Consider the following 19,935-nt stretch of genomic DNA (forward strand, 5'->3'; position numbering starts at 1 on the left):
ACCACTGACATTAAAAAATGGATAAGGAGCTGGGGATTTAGCTCAGTGGCATAAGCGCCTCCCTTGCAAGCAGGCAGTCGTGAGTTTGATCCCCAGTACCGATAAAAAGGAAAAAGACAAAAAAAAAAAAAAAAAAGGATAAGAAAAACTATATTTATTACTCATATTTTCTCTTGTTTTTTGAAGCCATCTTTGATACTGATTAGCTAAACTCGAAATTACAAATCTTAATTATGGAATTTTAAAACTTTCAAAATATTTATCTCTTTTATGAATTTTCACTAGGCACACTAATCTGAACAAAAAGCATATGACTACTTTGGTCCTCCTCTTAGTGTTTATGATGGAATGATTTTGACTTCCAACTCACTTTTCTGCATTTCTACCTTCCTCATAAATACCAACTATACTGATTTTAAAATGTATAATGTATCACTTAGCTATTTAATCCATTTCTGGAAAATATTTGAAGCTAGTAACTTAATTACTAATTTTCAAGTTTTTAATAACATGATCCCTTTATTATGCTTAATCTTTTAATTAATCTTAAAATCATCTGATCTATTCTGTTCTAATCATCTCAGATTAGAGGAATTTGCATTCACATGTGTCATACATGTCATAATTTTCAATGATTATTTTGAGATCACAACTTTTACTTTGCACGTCAAACCCACTGAGATACAAACAATACAACAGTGTCATATGAATTTCTACAGGTTAAAATCATACCTCAGTCTTTTCACATGACCAAAAGCAAAGTATATTTTAAAATGTTGAACCAGGGGGATGGGGATTTAGCTCAGCGCCTGCCTTGCAAGCAGGCAATCATGAGTTCGATCCCCGGTACCGATAAAAAGGAAAAAGACAAAAAAAAAAGAAAAATGTTGACCCACATTTGAGTTCTTCTGGTTTGAAGAGGGGTGAATTTGAAGAATTTTTACCTACATGTACTTTGGTATTTATATGCCTGCATTTAAATATCCTTGTATATTTATTTATAGTTCCCATTTCTTTTGTCAGCCTAAATTGCTAGATGTACTCACCTTTTGGAAGTCTGTAATTATCTCTTATTTAGTTATTGTGAATTGCTAACTGTACCTACTTTCTGAAAGTTTAATGTGGGATAAAAAAGAGCATTTATTTGGGCTGAATCTTATTAAAACAATCTTGAAGGCCACGTATCCAGTTTGACTTTTATTCTTAACATACTAACAACTGCATTCAGGTGGGCTCTCGGAGGTGAGATCCGAACTGTACTGCAAGTATTTGGAGGAAGCCAATTAATAATGAAAAGATATTATTTCCAAACTTAGAAATAATCCTAGTCCTAAAAGATAGAAAACAACTACTCATTTCATATCGTTTAATCAAACTTTATTCTACCAAAGACTTACTACTAGGGGTCTGATATGACTCCTATGTATTTATTTGTTTTATTCATTTAGTGAGTAAGTTTACATGTGAAGTCTAAAGAATAAGAAAACATAATTCTAACTTTTAAAAAAGAAATGATCAGTTTGTGTTATATTGGTAAATGGAACTATAAAAAGAAAATACTACTTTTATAGTAGTAAAAGCTTTTATAGTATGAGATCTAATAAAATGGTAAACTGAAACCTGAGGATGCAAAGTAAAATACCCTTCACAGTATTTCCCACTCCTGTGATTATTTCCAGTAGAGAAAAACTAGCTATGGAAGGGTAAAAACCTATTTAAAAACTCTTACTTATATTAAGAATAATTTTTCTAGTAGAAAGCTGATGAAAATGTCTTAACCAAAACAATTTGCTGGGCATAGTCTTGCATGCTTATAATCCCAACCCATCAGGGCAGAGTCCAAGAATAATTCAGTACCTGCTCACTCCAAACAACAAGAAATACAGTAGTTACAACTATAAAATTAATTTTATTAAATAATTAGCAAACCTTCAGTCCACTAAAGAAAATGAATTTAAAATCTTTTTAACATTAAGGTTCTAAAAGAATTGGTCAACATATTTTTCTCTGTAATATTAATATGTATGTCACATATAGGCTCATGTACATAAGAACTGCTTAGTAAAGCAACAAAGGTATCAACAAAACATTAAAAGCAAAACTTTAGTCTGTATTTATTCTAATTGTCTATAGCTATTACTAGATTATAAGTACAAAAAATCTTTTATAATATTAATAAGTAGAGTTGGGAATACAACTCAGTGGTAGAGTGCTTGCCCAATATGCCACAGGCCCTGGGTTCTAACCACTGCCAGAAGGGAAAACAATCTCTCATAACATTTTATTGTCCAGTGACTACAAAAAAATAGATTATAACATCAACGTTTCTTTGATTCTACTCTATTCTACTAGATAATGCCAGGAGTGGTTAGAAGGGAAAAAAAAAAAAAAGACTATGATATGCAGCTAAAATATTTGATCTAGTTAAGAAGTAAAACATATTTTCTCTAAAAAAGCACATATTACAAAGTAAACACACGACTCTGATCAGATAAAAAGATATGTTCTTATATTTTTATCTAGCATAATCTTCATTTCTTTTCACTTAATCAGAATGCAAAGAATACAGTTATGAGGACAGCACTTCTTTGTTGGTATATTTCAATTTATTTACCTGTTAAAAAACTGATATACTGTCATCATTTATATAAGCTCATAATTAGTAATGAATTAAAAAATAATTACCAGAAGTTGGAGATTTGCAGCGATCCTCTGGGACTACACTCCCTTCACTAATATCACATAGACCTGCTAAAAAACAAAAATAATAAACAAGTCATACCACGAATTTACAAAACTACATATTACTTTCTTTTTTTATGTTTCATTACTGTCCATTTAAAAGAAGCCAGCAGATTAATAAACTACTGAAATTGAAATTGATACTATGCTCATTAGGTATGAGATAGGAACATTGTAGTATTAAAATATATCAGTATGCCAGTCATCAGTTAAATAAATAAGGACAGGTTAGAAACAGAATTTCCAAGTGAGATGATTTCTTTTTAAAGACATTAGACATAATGCAGGACTTTTTATTAAAAGTCAGAAATGTGAAGTATATGACATTTTTCAATTTCTCAAGGGAGAATAGGTTTTGTAGCTTTTGTATAATAAGTACCTTCAACTCAAACTTCAAACATTTTCCTTAAATATTTCTGAATGATAAATAAGAATGTACTTGTATCTCTAATTTTGCAATGTTTAAAATATTCCGCATTACTCATCTCTAACTATGTAGCATCATAGTTGTAAAAGACAAAATATTTTCTTTTCACATATATATATGAATTACATACGTAAAGCTGATCAATTTTATAGCATGGCCTAAATTCTTAGCAAAAATCATAGAAGGTATTTTATGGACAAGAACTAAAAGTTCTGGTAAAAAAAAGTACAAATATTCATTTGTTTGTTAATTGAAATGAACAAATTCCTTGCAAATTATTTAAAGCAAACAAGGGGTTGCATGTCTAAGCCTCAGAAGTCAGGTGTCTGAAGCACTTGTTTGGATGGTCAGTACCTGCTCACTCCATACTTTGATTAAAGACATGATATCCCAATTTTTAATGTCACTATGAAAACTTTTATGGCAACATTTCCAGAGAACACCAAGTACTAAATTAAATTTATAAAAAGTGTTAGTTTCTAGTTTTAACTACATATTATTTGTTTTTATTTCTAGAAAGTTCTTGAATGAGATTAAGTAGTTTTTCTAAATCTTCACCAAATTAATGGTTCTGAATAGAAAAAAAATTAAAATGCAAAGCATTGCATTTTGTACATGTACCAATTCCCTGCAATAAATGTAAATCATTATGTACTTCAAAATACAATAAAAGTTTTTTAAAAGCCCTAGTTTCTATAGCATTATGATGATTTAGTCTTTGATCAAATTTTTTTACATAAATGAATTCTTTCTTGATAGAATGCTAAGGTTGCAGGTTTCTAACTAGTGATAATAATATACTCTAGTATTACAATGTTCCAAGCACTCAATACTAAATACTTTGAAATTTTAACCCTTGAGAATTTTTGTCATCAATATAATAAATGTACTATAAACACTATAAAACAAAAAAATGTACCATATAATTACATAATTATTCTTAAAATAGCCTAAACAAAACATTTGGGAAGTTGAGTTAAAGAATGTAGATTGATTTAAATATGAAATGTATTATTATAATAAGCATTAAGTAAGTTAAAACCCCTTCACTATCTTGTCTCATTCAACCTAAGAATCAAAGTTCAATCCTACATGGTAGGTTCATAAGAATAACCCCGTGGAATATGATATCTTCTGTTCTCTAATAATTTTATTTCCTTTCCTCCTCCATTTCTGCTTTCCTCCATTTCTGTTCTCTCTATTCTAGCCACACTATATCGTCATTGTTCTCTGAATTCAGCAGATACACTACTTCAAAGTAACTTGTGCTTCGTATGTTTTCTGTTTCTTTTGCTTTCTTCAGATGTCCTCACAGGTAAAAGCTCTCTTACTTCCTTTAAATCTTTACTCTAACATCACCTGAATACTCTAACATTCCCATCAATGGCATTTCAAATCTCCCTGCCTTTAATTATTTTCCCCTGGCACTATTGTATAACTTACTATAAACTCATCATTTTAGTTGCCTGTTTCCCAATAGGATGTGAGTTCTGAAGGTTTTGTATTTTGTTTTATTTCTTATAACACATCCCACATAGGGGGTGCTCAATAAACATTTGTTGAATGAAGGACTGTATGTAAAATACTTTCACAGCATATACCATAATCCACTGTTACTGCCAGAATCTTTCCAACAAATATCCCTTGCAGTGTAGTTATCCAGGCTTTGTTCTAATATAACCTAACTCTACTAGGCAGCTGGTTACATCCAACATATACTGAATGCTTATTAGGTGCCAGATTCTTTTGTAAATTCTTAATTTATTTAATACTCATTAACAGCAAACACAAAACATATTACCCTCATTTTACAGAGGAGCTGAAGCACTGAGTCGTTTGTTAATTTATAGTTTGTGCAAAATGTCATGCCCGTGTCTTGTAGTCCGATTCACTATGAGAATAACAATATGCATTGTATTAATTATAGTTACTCTCCTATTAGTCTGTTTTGGAAGCCTGTTTTTATATTTTTATCTTTAAACTAATAAAAAAATACAGTGATAAAAACTTTAGGAAATAATTATTTCCAGAGAGCTTTTAAAAATAAATGAAATGAAGATAAACAATGAGAAGCAAAGATAAACAATGATCTTACAGACAAAAAACAAATACACCAAGACATAAATGACTTACTTAAAAAAGAAGAACGAAGTTTTTTCACAGACTCAGAATATAAGCTAGGAAAGCCGCACATGCAAGAAGTCACAATCAGCACACCTCAGTGAAGCAATGGAAAGGGAAGGCAGAAAATAAAGAGAAAAAAACTAGAATGGTATGGTTGGAACAGTAATCTCTACTGAAGACACACATGACAGAATGATCAGACTCACAAACAAAATGCAAAAACCTTCGAAAAGGAAAATTCAACCATTAAGCCAAATGATGATAAAGTCTATTGCTTAGTTTTTGTTTTGGGTCTTTAGGCTTTTCTCAAATGTTGTATGTTACTACATGTATGTTACTACAAATTAGTAGTGTTTACTACTACAAGTCATAGTGAGTTATTAGTAGCTAATACTAATATTACTAAGACTAATAACGCTAATTAGTAATAGAAGTTTTACTGGTGGTAGTAAAACTAACACTGAGGGCAACTGAAAAACTCCCCAGGCAGTTCTATTTCTGAGCCACAACCTAGAAGAGCTGACTCACCGAGTATAAAACAGTTTCTCAAAGGGTATTTCAGTGTGCACTACGTGGCTTGCAAATGAGGCAGACACACACCATGTAGAACTCCTCCCAAGTCCGGATCCAGCTGGGTGGGCCCTTGGGAAACTGAAGTCCACAGGCCAGTGTCTGCTCAGTCTCATTAGTCTACCTACCCTGCATCCCATGCACTGAATGCTATTTACGTGTGTGTGTCATGAAGTAAAAAGTGCAAGAGGTATTAAATAGACAGCCAAATGCACATGAGCTCTATAAGCATTAATGTTCAAATACTTAAAATTAGGACTGATTACCTAGAAAATATAAAAGAATGTTCTATACAGAGAATTCAAAATTAAACCAGGCCTGCACAGATTAAAACTGAAAATCTTAAGTTTTTATTGAATTTAAATCACTTTTTGCATTCTTTTTTTTTTTTTTTTTTTTTTTTTGGTGCTGGGACTCCAACTTGCAACCTCACGCTGGGCTGTGCCTCTGAGTGACATCCTTGGCCCTGCATTCACATTTTTTTCTGCATACAAATGATTCCTTTGAATTAAACAATTGGAATAATAAATTACTGGTTTATTAGAGACCAAACAATAAAAGAGGGTAAAACCTTTGAACTTAAACCTTTGTTCTATAATAAGGAGGCAAACATTCTTGCTATTACAATGCAGCTAAAGAAGTTTGACACTGTGGCTCTTTCTCAACATTTATAAAATCCTAGTATATTAAAATGAAAACTCAATAACAATACAAAACAAAAATAAGGCTAATGCTTTTGCTTGTTTTTGACTGTGACATATACTGTCTATTCCAGACAAACTCTCTACTATTAGACTTATATCTACAAAAGAATTAAGTCAGCATTCACAGAAATTTTAAAGCTAAGGAGTTTTTTCCTTTTTACCTCCAGAAGGTTGTCGAGATTTACGAGGAGATCGGGGTTCTCTTCGATAAGGGTCATTAGAGCCATATAATTCAATGGTGCCCAAGTTAAGCAGCACTGCTTTCTGGAAATAGTCTACCATGGCAATGCCATTACAGTTGCCAAAAACCACCCTGGAAAAGACAAAACATTGTAGCATAAATAAATAACTATAAGAAAATACAATGTCTATAAGGTTGAATAAAGAAGCACAATTGGTCTTTCAAAAATTTCCCCTTTGTAACAAAAGATAACAGATGGACATGGAAATACAGGTTATATATACCTTCTCTTGGAATTATTTATGACTAATACAATTTATAAAAAAATTCACACAGGAATTAAAATGATCAGAAATATAAGTCTCCAATACGAGGCAATATAACATCTATTTTTCTATCTTGAGGGCATTTTGAACCCTTCAAGGGAAACCATTTTTTTTTTTTCTAATAGAAAAACAGAGCATAATATACTAAAGAAAGTTTTGGAAATTCCTACAGTCAAGAATAAAAGTAGAAACCATACAGTCTTAGAAGACTCTCTCGGGTGTTCAAAATATCTTTTAAATTTTATATCAGGAGCTACAGGTTAATCAGCTATGCATAAAGGAGCATTATTCTTTTAAGGTCTCCTAAGGCAAAAGTTGAAAGCTATTATGTACATAGAAGCTACATGTATATAAGTACTAAAAGAGACCAGATAAGAACTGTAGGACTTGAGGAGTATATGACTGTTGAAAAAAAATGAAAGTATGTGTGTATCTAAAGAGTAAAACTTCAATTTGGGTCCAGCTGTCTTGCCCACAGGAGGTTATATATGGGCATACAAGTAGACTTCCAGTCAAAGTATAAAATATGAATTTAGTCAGGTGTGATGGCAAAGGTCTGCAGTGACAGTACTTAGAAGGCTGAGTCAGTAGATCATCACAAATTTGAGGTTAACCTGGGCTACACAGTGAGTTCAAGGTCAGCCTGAATGACAGCAAAATGTCCTCTCAAAAGTTTTTTTAAAAAATCAAAGCAAACCCAAAACAAAGCAAAAAAATAGATTTATACATAGTCTTGGTAACTAATTCAACTTTTAAAAATACACAAAAGCACCGAACAAAACTGCAAGCTCAATAAGGCCTGTTATCATCTGACACACAACTTTCTTTGAAATGTGCTACTGGCTCTCTTTTGCTTATCCCCTCTTTGTTTCCTTTGTGTTTGGAGCAATCAAATACTTAAAAGAAGGAGGTCCATGCTCTTATATTGTACGGCAACAAGTCAAAGATATCAAAGATCATTATCTTAGACAGCAGACAGCTTTAGTTCCATGTACAGCTCTGAGAGGAAGAGCAGGTAGTGGTTACTACTAGTAACAAAAAAAGATGGATGAGTCCCTGCGGCTACCGCCCAGAAAAAAAATACAGTGAGCTACACATGACAATAAATCAATTAGTCATCAATTTCTTATAGTGCAATGTTGAGTTCTGAAATAAAAAATGACAAATGTCTTCTAAGACTATTGTATTACAATAAAAAGTATGTATAATTAACATTATATATCCAAAGGCACAAATTAATAATAAAAAATGCCTACATTACAGATGAATTCATTAAATTATTAGGTCTTTTTAAATTGTACAACTTTGGAAATAGAAAAAAATGTCATAGTTATGATTTATTATTCACAGAATTAGTTTATAAATGTCTTCTGAGTTCATGTTGCTAGACTTCCATGATACTAAGTAAGAAAATTATTTCTGGAGTATACATAGGAGAATATATACTGACTTTAAAACCTTATACCAAATAACTGCTTGGTTCTTGAGATATTTATTTTATTTTAGGAAGCAGTACACATACACAGAGTAAATTATTCAGAACAAAATTTTGCTCCAAATCCTGAATATGGTTTTAAGTAAAAGGTTTTATTTATTTATTTTTTTGTCTTTTTCATTTTTATCGGTACCAGGGATCAAACTCACGACTGCCTGCTTGCAAGGCAGGCGCTTATGCCGCTGAGCTAAATCCCCAGTCTCAAGGTTTTATTTTTAAAAAAGAAAAATGATGTATGGAATACTATGAGAAAAGAGACTAAAAAAATTTTTAAAACGTATCTTATACTTACAGTCCATAGGAAGAATTGACTGCCAGGCTAGTTATTTGTTGTGGTGGTTCCCCACCCACCCATACCAACTGAATAACTAGTTCCGTCTGATAACCTGGTGATTGTTTAAGTGGTGAACTTTTAACTCTGAAAAAAAAGGGGGGGGAAACATTTTACTTTTTGGATCCATTTTAATTAACTCGTTACTCTAGATAATTAGTTATATATAAATAATTATATATAAAATTAGATTTCTTTAAATATAAGTATCAGAACCCTTTTGATTGATGAAAAGTACTAAATATTGCTACTTTAAAACATATGCAAAAACAAGATAGTAGGAAACTACTAATTAAGAATTTATAAGTATAAATGTATTTATTGAAGATGGTATATATAATAAGAGTGAAAAATAAATATAGCAAAATAGAATAGGGCCAGACTTCAGAAGGTTTTGAGGTGGAAAGGTTTCCTAATGGTACAAAAAACTCTAGGCTTTTGGAACGCTAGAATTTGAGGCCTTTTACTTACCAGCTGCTTCTGTCAAAAGTAGCAACACTACTACTGAATCATAGTCTTAGGAAACTGTGTATACCTATCGATGTGCATTTTAGATGGCCACATTATATAAAAGAACACATTTTCACTATTAAATAAAAGCAATGCTTACAAGAAATACTTGGAGAAGATTAATTTGGTGAACATATGCAAGATAAAGTAGAATAAAATGACCAATAAGGAAGCTTTCATTACTTTTCTGTTGTGAAATAATTTCTTAAAAGTAGATAAGAAAAACATGAAGAATTGAAAAGGCTTTCAGTAAAGGTGAAACCTTACATCTACTTTTAATACTCAATAAATGAATGAACTGGAAGCTGAGAGGGTAAGTTGGTAGCCTGGTGAGATAGGAGAGAAAAAGAAGCCAAATTGATTCTATGGTCAAATATAAATAAGTTAATTAATTAACTAGAAGTCAAAATGAAGAGGTGGTTTTAGGGACCATGTGGAAAGTTTGAGGTACAGGCAGGGAATTAGAAATGTAATAACTAAGCGCGTCATTAAATGTATTTCCAAACCACACAAATGACGAATAATGTATTTCCAAACCACACAAATGATGAATAATAAGTTCATGCCAAACTTATCTTGATTAAACCTTAGAGAAACAGAAAAAAAACAGGGTCTTGCTATGCAGTTTGGGCTGGTTGTAAGCTCACTTTGTAGCCAGACTGGTCTCAAATTTGCAAGATCCTCTGGCCTCAGTCTCCCAAGCACAGGAATCACAAGAATTTGATAAGAGATGTTTTGAGGAATGCTTAGATAAAACACCTATCAAACTCAAGTGGTATTGAAAAAACATTTTTAGGCTTGTGAACAATTTATTTTTTGTGTGACTAATTTTAATATAATTACTGTGACTAAAAATTCGAAGTAGTTTTGATTGCACAAACTCTTTCCTATAGATACTGTGGCAAAACATACAGAAAGCCTGGTATTCTAGCAATTCTGTCTGGAGTGACAGTGTGTAAAGACAAGAACCTCAGTTTTGAATCTCCTGACACCAAAAGCAGAGGTTAACAATGCTTCTGAATGACTTTAGTGAATACTTCTGGGTTAAGAAAGACAATAACACCACAATTTCTGAGGACATGTTTATTAGGCATTGTAAGTATCCAGACGTCAGGGAAATATAGTCACTGCTGGTTGCACACAGTTTACAGGCAATGCATCCAGAACTGTGCACTGGCTAATTCTGAAGGATCTGAATTTCTGATTTTTTTTCAGGCAGACATTAACTGTGAGATATAGCTGTCAATTTCAAGACAAAAATAACAACTGAGCCATTTCATCTCTACCAGGTCATAGTCTTGACATAGACACAGGTCGAAGAGTCAGAATGCACTGTTTTCTCCTTGAATGGACTGGGCACAGAAGGTAATCTTCAAGAAAATGCTTCCATCTTTGGCATAGGAAATGTGCGTATCAGATGAGACTCTCAAGAACAAGAATAGGTTGTGAGAGTCAATTTTTAAAGTTTATATACCGTCACATCTAAGGCATATGTGATCAGAACACATGCAACTCAGTTTTTTATTTTAGTAAAAGAAAAACATTCTTAAGGGGTGGGGAGAAAGCCTACTAAAATGATACAAAATACTCAAGAAAAAGAAATTTAAAATCTGATCAAGAAATCATAGAAGGGCCAGGGACTAACTCAGCAGCCCAATGTCTATAGTGGTTCATTTGTAAGTTATCATTTTAATGCTTTTTAATATACTTATGTTAATTTTGTTTACATTTTAAAGGCAAGCTATAAAACCTTTAAAAAGAAAGTCACATAAATTACACAAAAATATTTAAATGTTAAAGGATGTTTAGAGCCTCACAATGTCACAATGAGACTGTCTGGACAAGTAATTTGCAAAGTGACAAAACATTTAAATAAAAATGCAAAATTTCATTGGTTAAAGAAACAAATCAAATAGATTATTTTAAAAGTTTCTTCAAAAAAATCAATTATGTACACAGACATTTCTTATGATAAAAATCTTAATACAGTATTACTTATATTTAAACACATCGATTTTGTTGTATTTCTTACTGTTAGAAATTTGTTTTGGGACTTCTAAACTAAAACGATGTAAAGTTAATAAATACCTGCATTTACCTGAAAACTATTAGGAGAGAAGAATGTATAACTCAAATTGTTTATGATTAAAAGAATTGTCACTAATGAATACAATAAAAATTCCTGACTTATAAATAAGTTCTGTTCTGGGAAAACATTTCTAAGTCAGATTCGTTTGTAATAAGCCAAAGTGAGTCTTATATGGCACACCTGTGAAAGTTCAAAATGTGAATATTCATAATTTGAGGACTTACTGTATAGGTATGTTAGAGAAATACCTCAAAAAATGTGTACCTTATATCTTTCACCATTGATAAAAAATTCTACTGAGACTATCTTTCTGTAATATATCCCTGAATATAAATTAGAGGCTTTCCTCTAAATCTTGGTCCTTTAGTAAACTAGGTAATACTAGAGAATTATCCATCTACCAACAGATTTGAAGAAAATGTTAAATACCCAAAGATATTTTTAGTGACCATCTAAAATCACTTAATGTTATAAAGGAGATAGATACGTAAAGAGAATTATGATGCAATACATGTGTCTATGATCATCCCATACATTTTTGCTCTAGAATTCTGCTATTCTACTGAAGCACAACATAAAGAGCCTTAAGTATAACAGTATAGTCCTTAGTTTATGATATGCTTTATCAAGACTTATTTATACTGCTATTCTAAAACCTGTTTTTAAAACTTTGTAAGAAATTTAAAGTTTTACATTTATGGCTTTATATACAAATATATAATATCACATATTAAAATCAATGAGAATTTCTATTTATTCACTATCAAAACAAAAATAACCCAGACATTTGAAGCTTGCTCTCACGTGCTCTCTCTCTCTCTCTCTCTCTCTCTCTCTCTCTCTCTCTCACACACACACACACACACACACACACACACACACACACACACACAGAGTCCAATTAGCATGCATGCTTCACATCTCCTCGTATCTCTTTGAATGTCCACAGAACTTCTGGTCCCCCCTGTATACTCTGTAACTTTACTACGAGTAAGACAAGAAAAGAAGAGGAGAATTACTGAGGCCTGCCGCTTTTCCCCTTAGGCTATATCCATTCAGGGTAAGTCTGCCCACGTTCTTCTCTGGCCTCACAAAGAGAGTGTGCTTAATGCTTAATGCAGGCCAGTCAGTGTCAGGAAGCCTACCTGGCTATTGTGCTAGTTGACATCACTAGTCCCTATCAACAAATTAGATGATATTTTATTGATTACCTGGAATTACTTCTTAATGTGGTAAAAAATACAGACAGGAAAAGAATACTATACTTGCTTGGCTACCTTGTATTGTAGACCTGAATGAGAAATTTTGTGTGAATAGATGCTGGCTGACTGTCATATGTGTTCTTACTGTTCTAACTGCTTAAAGTTCCATACATCTCACAAAAGCCAGTAATAAGACAGTTTACCTATAATCTGATAGTAAATCCATTTTCAAAAAGAACTGTCAGTTAAAACATTAATGCTGTCATAATATATTTACAGAACTGAATTATATATGTGCTAGTAAATAATTGCAACAGTACAAAAATTATAAGTAACTCATAACTGAGAGACATGACTATATATCACTTAAGGTATGAGCTCAAAAATCTAAAGACAAATGTAATGTTATATTTTATTATTCATCTAGTAGTTTTACTATTAGTGGATTGTTTTTTATTTTGTTTGTTTTGTTTTGTTTTTTGGCACTGGGAATTAAACTCAGAACCTTCCACTTGGCTGCCAGGTACTCTGTCACTGAGCTATATCCCTGACACTATTAGTGATACTTTTAAAACTGTAATTCTGAACTTACTTTTTAATAGGTAAGTAAAAAGAACAACTGCAAGTTAATCCATGGAGAATAATGGTTTGGGGAAATCAAATAGTTACATTTAATGAAAAATGTGAGGGCTTTAATTACTTTTTTAAAATACTTTTTTCTAGTGTTTGTCACTGAATAGTCTTCTATAGTAGCACTTATTAAAAACAAAGCTAGACACATTTCTACAAATCATATTTTGGTCTCTTAGTCTTCTCCATGAAAAGAAGCCATAGTTTTCTGAAGAAGGTGATGCTATGTGCAAAGGCAGGAGTTCAAACTATGAACAGAATATGGTCAGAACAGAAACCAGGATGGTAATGCAGGTGCTGAGTGATGTTGAGGACTCAGACATATCCCAAAAGCTCCCTCTAAGAAGCTGTGACAAAATCATTGTTAAATTAACCAAATTCAATCCATTAAAACAAAAAGCCCTAGAAGTTCATGATAATATTCCAAAGGAGGGAAAAGAATATTATCAACAAATCATAGTTATATTAATATTTTTAGTAGTAAGGAGAAATTTTTTTATATTTAATTGTGCATATATTTCCAGGAGAGACAATGCACATCAACACACAAGACTTAGCAATTAATAATAATAAAAAGACTTTCTTCCCATAACATATTAATGGACTGGTTAATATGACTTTCTATGTATTTATCAACATACTTTGTCACTTCCAAATGTCCCTGCTTAAAAGGTGTTCCTACATTAAGTGGCAGTTTGTTAAATACAGATTAATAGTTTATTAACACACTGGACAGTTATGTAAGTTCCTCTAAAACAATAAAGATGGCCATACCATGATTTCAGGCCATGAACAGTAGTAAAAATTACCAATTCTAGAATTAAGTTGATATGCAAGTCAAACATGCTTAACTTGTTCTTCCATTGCTGCCTTAATTGGTTCTTTCAGTCAGTAAAAGTACTTGAAAAAAGGACTTTCTGAGAGCAGTGGACAAAAACTTACCTATTAAGCCTGCCTTTAACATACACCTAGAAATCTAGAGATCTGACCATACTGCTTTAATTTCTTGTCAGTTCTAGTCCTCTGACTTTTCTCATCATGAAGAAATGTAGTGGTGCTTATTCTTCAGGTAAGAAAATGACCAAATATTTCAGACTGTTGTATCTATAGCCAAAAGTCCACAAACATTTGGAGGCCATTATGATTGGATCTTAAGTGACCTCTCCCCAAAGCTCATGTGTTGTTCCCCAGTTAACTGTGCTCCTAGGAGGTAGTGGAAACTTTAGGAAGTGAAAGAAACTGGGTTTCTGGGGTCAAGTCCTTTAAGAGGATACTAGAATCCCAGTCCCTTCTCCTTTTGCTGATGAGGTGAACAGTTTTGCTCTACATGTGCTCCTTGTTATTATGTTTTACCTTGCGACTGGCCCCAAACAAGGCCCAAGCAAGCATGGAATAAAATCTCTGAAACTGTGAGCCAAATACATCTTGACTGCTTACTTGGTGATTATCTTTAGCTATCTTGCCACAGTGATGGAAGAGCTGATTAGCAGAAGTGTAAGATATTATCAAATACAGAGTATCCTAATTTTTGGAAGATAATACATGTTGTTACGGAATTGCTATTTTGTTAAGAATACTTCAGGAGGTCTGGGGAGATAAGTGGCACAAGCATTTGCCTGGCAAGTGCAAGGTTTGATTCCTAGTACCCAAAACAAAACAAAACAAACAATAAAATAATCACTTTAGTAACTGACAAAATGGCTAAAAATATAGAAATGTGTAAAAGTCACTAAAAACACAAGCTGCACTTTATATGCTCATAAAAATTAAATTTGACAAAGAGCTAAGAAAAAAATCCATAAAAATCTGAAAGTCTTAAAAGAACTTTTACAATTTTAAATTTAAGGCAATACTGAATAATTTACAAAATGCAAAAAACTGTAATATTCTGTTTTCCAAGTCTCATTCCAGTGTAGCCAGAACTGCACTGTAGCTGAAAGGAGTTATGTATGTGCCTATATGCGTGAGAGCAAAAGTGAACTTACAAAAACAAAGAGAGGGCCGGGATATAGGTCAGCAGCCCAGTACCTGCCTGGCAAGTGCAAAGCCTTAGTCTGATTTTCAGTATTAAAAAAAAAAAAAGAAAGGGAAAATTGAGACTACTTGACATTTTGAGTTGGATGATTTTTTGTTGTGTACATTTTAAGAGATTTTAACAGCACCCCTGGCCTCTTTCCATTGAACATTAGTAGCATCATCCCTTTTCTTTGCTGACAACTACACATATCTCTAGAATTGTCCAAATATCCCCTGTGGGGCAAAATCATCCACATTTGAGAACCACTGGCTCAAAATATGATTTACAAATTTTTATGAATACAAATAATTTTTATAAAATGTATACTCTAAAAATTATTATGAATTTTAAAAATGTATCTGCTTTATCTTAGAGAAAGTGCCATCCTGATACTCTTCGTGGCAACTGTTAAACTATCTACCAAAATGAGAAAGTCCAGCAAATCTAAAACAAAACAGTGCAAAGCGTAATGCACTTCTCCACTTTGAATTTGTTATAGTCCGGCTTTTGTCCCCACCATTCTCCTGAATCTCCTGACCTTTTCCAAAACTGCCTTTCAATCATCACCTTAATTGATTTCTCTTAAATGTACTATTTTTAATTAAACTGTGTTCAAGTAATTGTTCAATGATTTTAAATCTTTATTTATTGCATTATTTCTCTACCAATAACCTTTTGAGTAATTTAATCACTCAAAAAAACGTAAACTGGAGAGAAAAAAATTTATGAAATTTTTCTCCTATAAAACAAGATAATATTTGTCACAGGGATGCTACAAAATAAAGGCTTTTAAATAAAGATATAGAGGGCTAGAAAGTAAGGAGATTTTTCTCAAAACGGAAAAGAATCAAGAGATGGAGGGATGCAAGGTTTGAGAAAAGGGCAAAGGAGTGAAAAAAAGAATTAAGATGCATTATGTAAATGCACCAACTCCAGACTAGGAATATAAGCATTATGTACTATAAACATACACTAATAAAATTTTTAAAAAGATAATGCAAAATAAAGTCAATGTAAAGACTTTAAAAACGATACTTTCAGAATGGTACAAAGTATTCTGAATATGAAGCTAATCTACATATAAATCCAGATTAAAAGCACTGATGGGTTTAGAATACTGAATGACATATACTACTTACATTTGGAGATCAGGTGTTAGTATTTTAAGGATAACCTTATGGAATGTAACTATTCCCTTTCATGCCATTAAAAAATGCCTTTAATGTAAAATATTATTGATGCCTGCAATTTATTTAAAGGGTAACAATTGTAACTTTTCTTGTTATAACTTACTTTAAGCAAGGTACATTATCACGAAGCCCATCAGATGAACTGCTACTGGTAGAAGGATGAGACTGAGGAGGAATGGTCTGAGGATTGGATCCTCCTACAGGTGTTGACAAAGGTGGTGGCTGCTCACTCTCTGGAGATTCCACATCATTTATCTCATGTAACAGTCGAACTTCAAGCATCTGTTGAAAAAGTTTACTAACTCTTTAAACCACCAATCATTTTATTATACTTTACATACAAATGCAACATAAATTTTTAAACTTAAAAATTGAACAAAATTTCCAAAGGCAAAGGAGAAATTTTTCTGACTAGATTTTTTATAAGCGTGTGTATGAGGTTAGTGCACACAAAATACACATACCTCATGATATTTCCAACTTGTGGTGCTCCAAAATTAAGAATGTACTCATATTCCTATTAGCTTTGCTTAAATAAAACTTACAATGTACTTAAGGATTTACATAATCAGTTAAAAGACATACCAATAAATGTTATTTTTCACAAAACAGAGATAGAAATTTAAATACTGAGGTGTTTTCAAAATTCATATACAAAATTGATTACAAATAGTATTCTATATAAAACGCAAATTGAAAATAATTGGAACTTGACACTGAAAATAAGAGATCATTACCGGAATGACTTCTGTAACTACTTCCTGTTTGCTGAATCTATAAATAATGACATGTGCTGAAACTCCAGCTATACACAACATTCTACTTTCTGGACACCAGGAAATGATCTGAATAGCATATGGATCTTCATCCACAATATCGGTGTTTGGTTTGTCTTCTTTATTTCTTGACTTTTCAAAAACTTTAGATGTTTTTAATTTATATAATACTTGTAGAGTTACTAAAAAAAGATTATATATATTAGACATTTTCGTACAAAATACTCAAATATGTTTAATCAGCATATTGTGTTAGGAAAATATCCCATATTTACCTAAACTGTACTTTCATTTCTCAGTCTACATTAAAGTAATTTATTGTACATTAAGATAATGTATGTAATTTGCTTATTGGCCAAAAAACCATGCATTCATTGTATTCATTAAAAAAAATAAATCCACCATGATGATGGAAAAAATGAATAACAAAAGATTTGGGGAAAAAATGTATAAATATACCAAAAATAATAGAGGCCATATTTTGTTCCTAGAGTGATTTTCTACATATTTTCTCTAAAAATAATACCAGTGTTATCAGAAAGTCCTACATGACGAAACAGTATATTAACTGAATTCCCACTAAAGCTTGTTATGTATGTTCTGCAAACATTAATCTTTTTTTTTTTTTTTTTTTTTTATTTAATAGGAAAAAGAGAAAAACACAAAACAAACCAAAGCGGCGTAAGGGTACACGCAATACAGAACTACAAAACAAAACAAAACAAAACAAAACAAAAAAACATAACAGTAAGAAATCACCTGCTAGTAGATTACACACTATCTTCTTGAAAATAGTTCCTCAGCAAACATTAATCTTAAGGCATCTCTTTTCTGTGACTATGTAACCATCAGGTATGACATGACAAACTTTTACAAGTTTAGAAACAGGTATTAAAATTACTTTAGAACTTTCTGTTGATTTGGAATACACTCCCACTTTTCATTGAGTTAAAAAGAGATTTAAAGCTATTTTGAAGGAAGAACTGGAATATTGCTGCTATGAACTATTCCTGATACACTAATATTACTAAAAATATTTTACTCAAAAACTAAAGACATGTATGTACTTCATAAGTCAGTAAATTAAATTTACAGCCTATAAATTTCAAATTAAATGTTGATTCTGTAAGTACTATAAAACAAGACATGTAAAAGCTATTAAGCTCAATATATAACAAACAATAAATACTCAAATTACTTACTCGCTGAAGCATCCCAGAACTTAACTGAACCATCAGCATGTCTACACAAAGCAAAGGAGTTAAGAATGTGATGAAGAAAAAAAGTCACTTTCTTTTCTTCTTTAAATATATACTGTTATTTTTAAGGTAGCACCAAACTGAGAAAAAGGTAAAAATCGGAGTAAACTGGTAGGTTCTTTTTTTTTTTTGTTTTTTGCCTTTTTCCTTTTTATTGGTACCAGGGATCGAACTCACGACTGCCTGCTTGCAAGGCGCTGAGGTAAATCCCCAGCCCCTTAAACTGGTAAGTTCTTTATAATAACTTACTTCTTGTACTGTAACATGAAGAAAAGCTCTACTATCCCAATAAGTAAAAAATACTGTAGTCTGAACTATATTTAGATATTAATGACTTACTCAGGGAAAAGAAACTTTTACTTACCCTGTAATAATTATTTCTGGGTAACTTTGAGCACCCAGGCCCCAATTACCTCCATTGATGGGCCATTCCTATAAGAAAAGATCACTGTATAAGGCAACTTGCAAGCATATTGTAAATTTTTACATACATATAATCTATATATATTATGTATAATACACATATGGAAACAGTATCCAATGTATTTTGCTTCCCAAAATACATTCTTTTATATACTTTCTATAGAAAAGGTATCAATGTTATTAAACATCCCAAGGGAATAAATTCAAATTATGAAAATATTTAAATAACAAGACTCATGTTCAATACCTTTTTGCTGTAACCTTGACGTTTCTGTCTTGCTCCAACAGAATAAAGTGCAGGAATAAGGTCCACAGGACAATCAGCGAAATATTCGCAACATGTAACAGGGGACTCATGTATATTCAAAGGATAAGGATTTTCAAATATAGGATATCTTTAACACAGGAAACAAAAACATTTATTAATTTAATGAATTAAAACCTATAATTAACACACAATGAAAAAATTTAAAAATATACACCTACCACATATATTGATTTATGTATATACATTAAAATTGAGGTATTTTATAATAAAAGATGCTAAATTATAACAACAAAGGCTGTGGTTGCAACTGTATACAATGTGCTACCCTAGACTAAGTGATATATTTCATTTACTTCTTGCCCCAGAGTTATGATGCAGACATTACCTTGAAGAACAAAAGCAAAGAGTAATGTGTGGAAGGCATGTCTGCTAGGAAGCAGTTGAAGCAAAATTTAAACTGTGCTCATAATTATTAAGTTACATAATTTCAGTAATGGGAATTGCATCTTTCACCAACATCAACATAAAATTTCAATTCTTTTTCTCTCCATCAAAGTATTATCTAGTCCAACATTCAGTCCAGAATGCCACCTTGCTTCAGTGATAATCCAAAATATAATTCTATCTTAGTTATGAAATTATTTTAATAAAGTAAAATCCTTTTAAAATCA

At 31.8% G+C, this 19,935-nt stretch overlaps 1 protein-coding gene across 9 annotated transcripts in view; it reads right to left on the reverse strand.

Moving 5' to 3' along the window:
* Stxbp5 (syntaxin binding protein 5) overlaps positions 1–19,935 on the reverse strand; it is a 155,304-nt gene that overhangs the window by 41,875 nt on the left and 93,494 nt on the right. For 6 of the 9 annotated variants that reach the window (XR_010041948.1, XM_063233033.1, XM_063233031.1 and 3 more), the window contains 8 exons: positions 19,244–19,391; positions 18,938–19,005; positions 18,517–18,557; positions 17,276–17,496; positions 16,642–16,820; positions 8,862–8,987; positions 6,729–6,880; positions 2,686–2,751 (listed from right to left, as the gene is read on the reverse strand). Coding sequence is in view for 8 of the 9 variants with exons in the window: in XM_063233033.1 (XP_063089103.1) it covers positions 2,686–2,751; positions 6,729–6,880; positions 8,862–8,987; positions 16,642–16,820; positions 17,276–17,496; positions 18,517–18,557; positions 18,938–19,005; positions 19,244–19,391 (1,001 nt within the window). In the remaining variant the exon portion in view is untranslated. The remainder of the gene's footprint in view (positions 1–2,685; positions 2,752–6,728; positions 6,881–8,861; positions 8,988–16,641; positions 16,821–17,275; positions 17,497–18,516; positions 18,558–18,937; positions 19,006–19,243; positions 19,392–19,935) is intronic. The other 3 variants (XM_063233034.1, XM_063233032.1, XM_063233029.1) reach the window with 1 other exon arrangement.

The sequence above is a fragment of the Cavia porcellus genome, unplaced genomic scaffold (assembly GCF_034190915.1).
Source record: "Cavia porcellus strain 051 isolate PalLab524CR breed Dunkin Hartley unplaced genomic scaffold, mCavPor4.1 scaffold_22, whole genome shotgun sequence".
Classification (NCBI taxonomy): domain Eukaryota; kingdom Metazoa; phylum Chordata; class Mammalia; order Rodentia; family Caviidae; genus Cavia; species Cavia porcellus.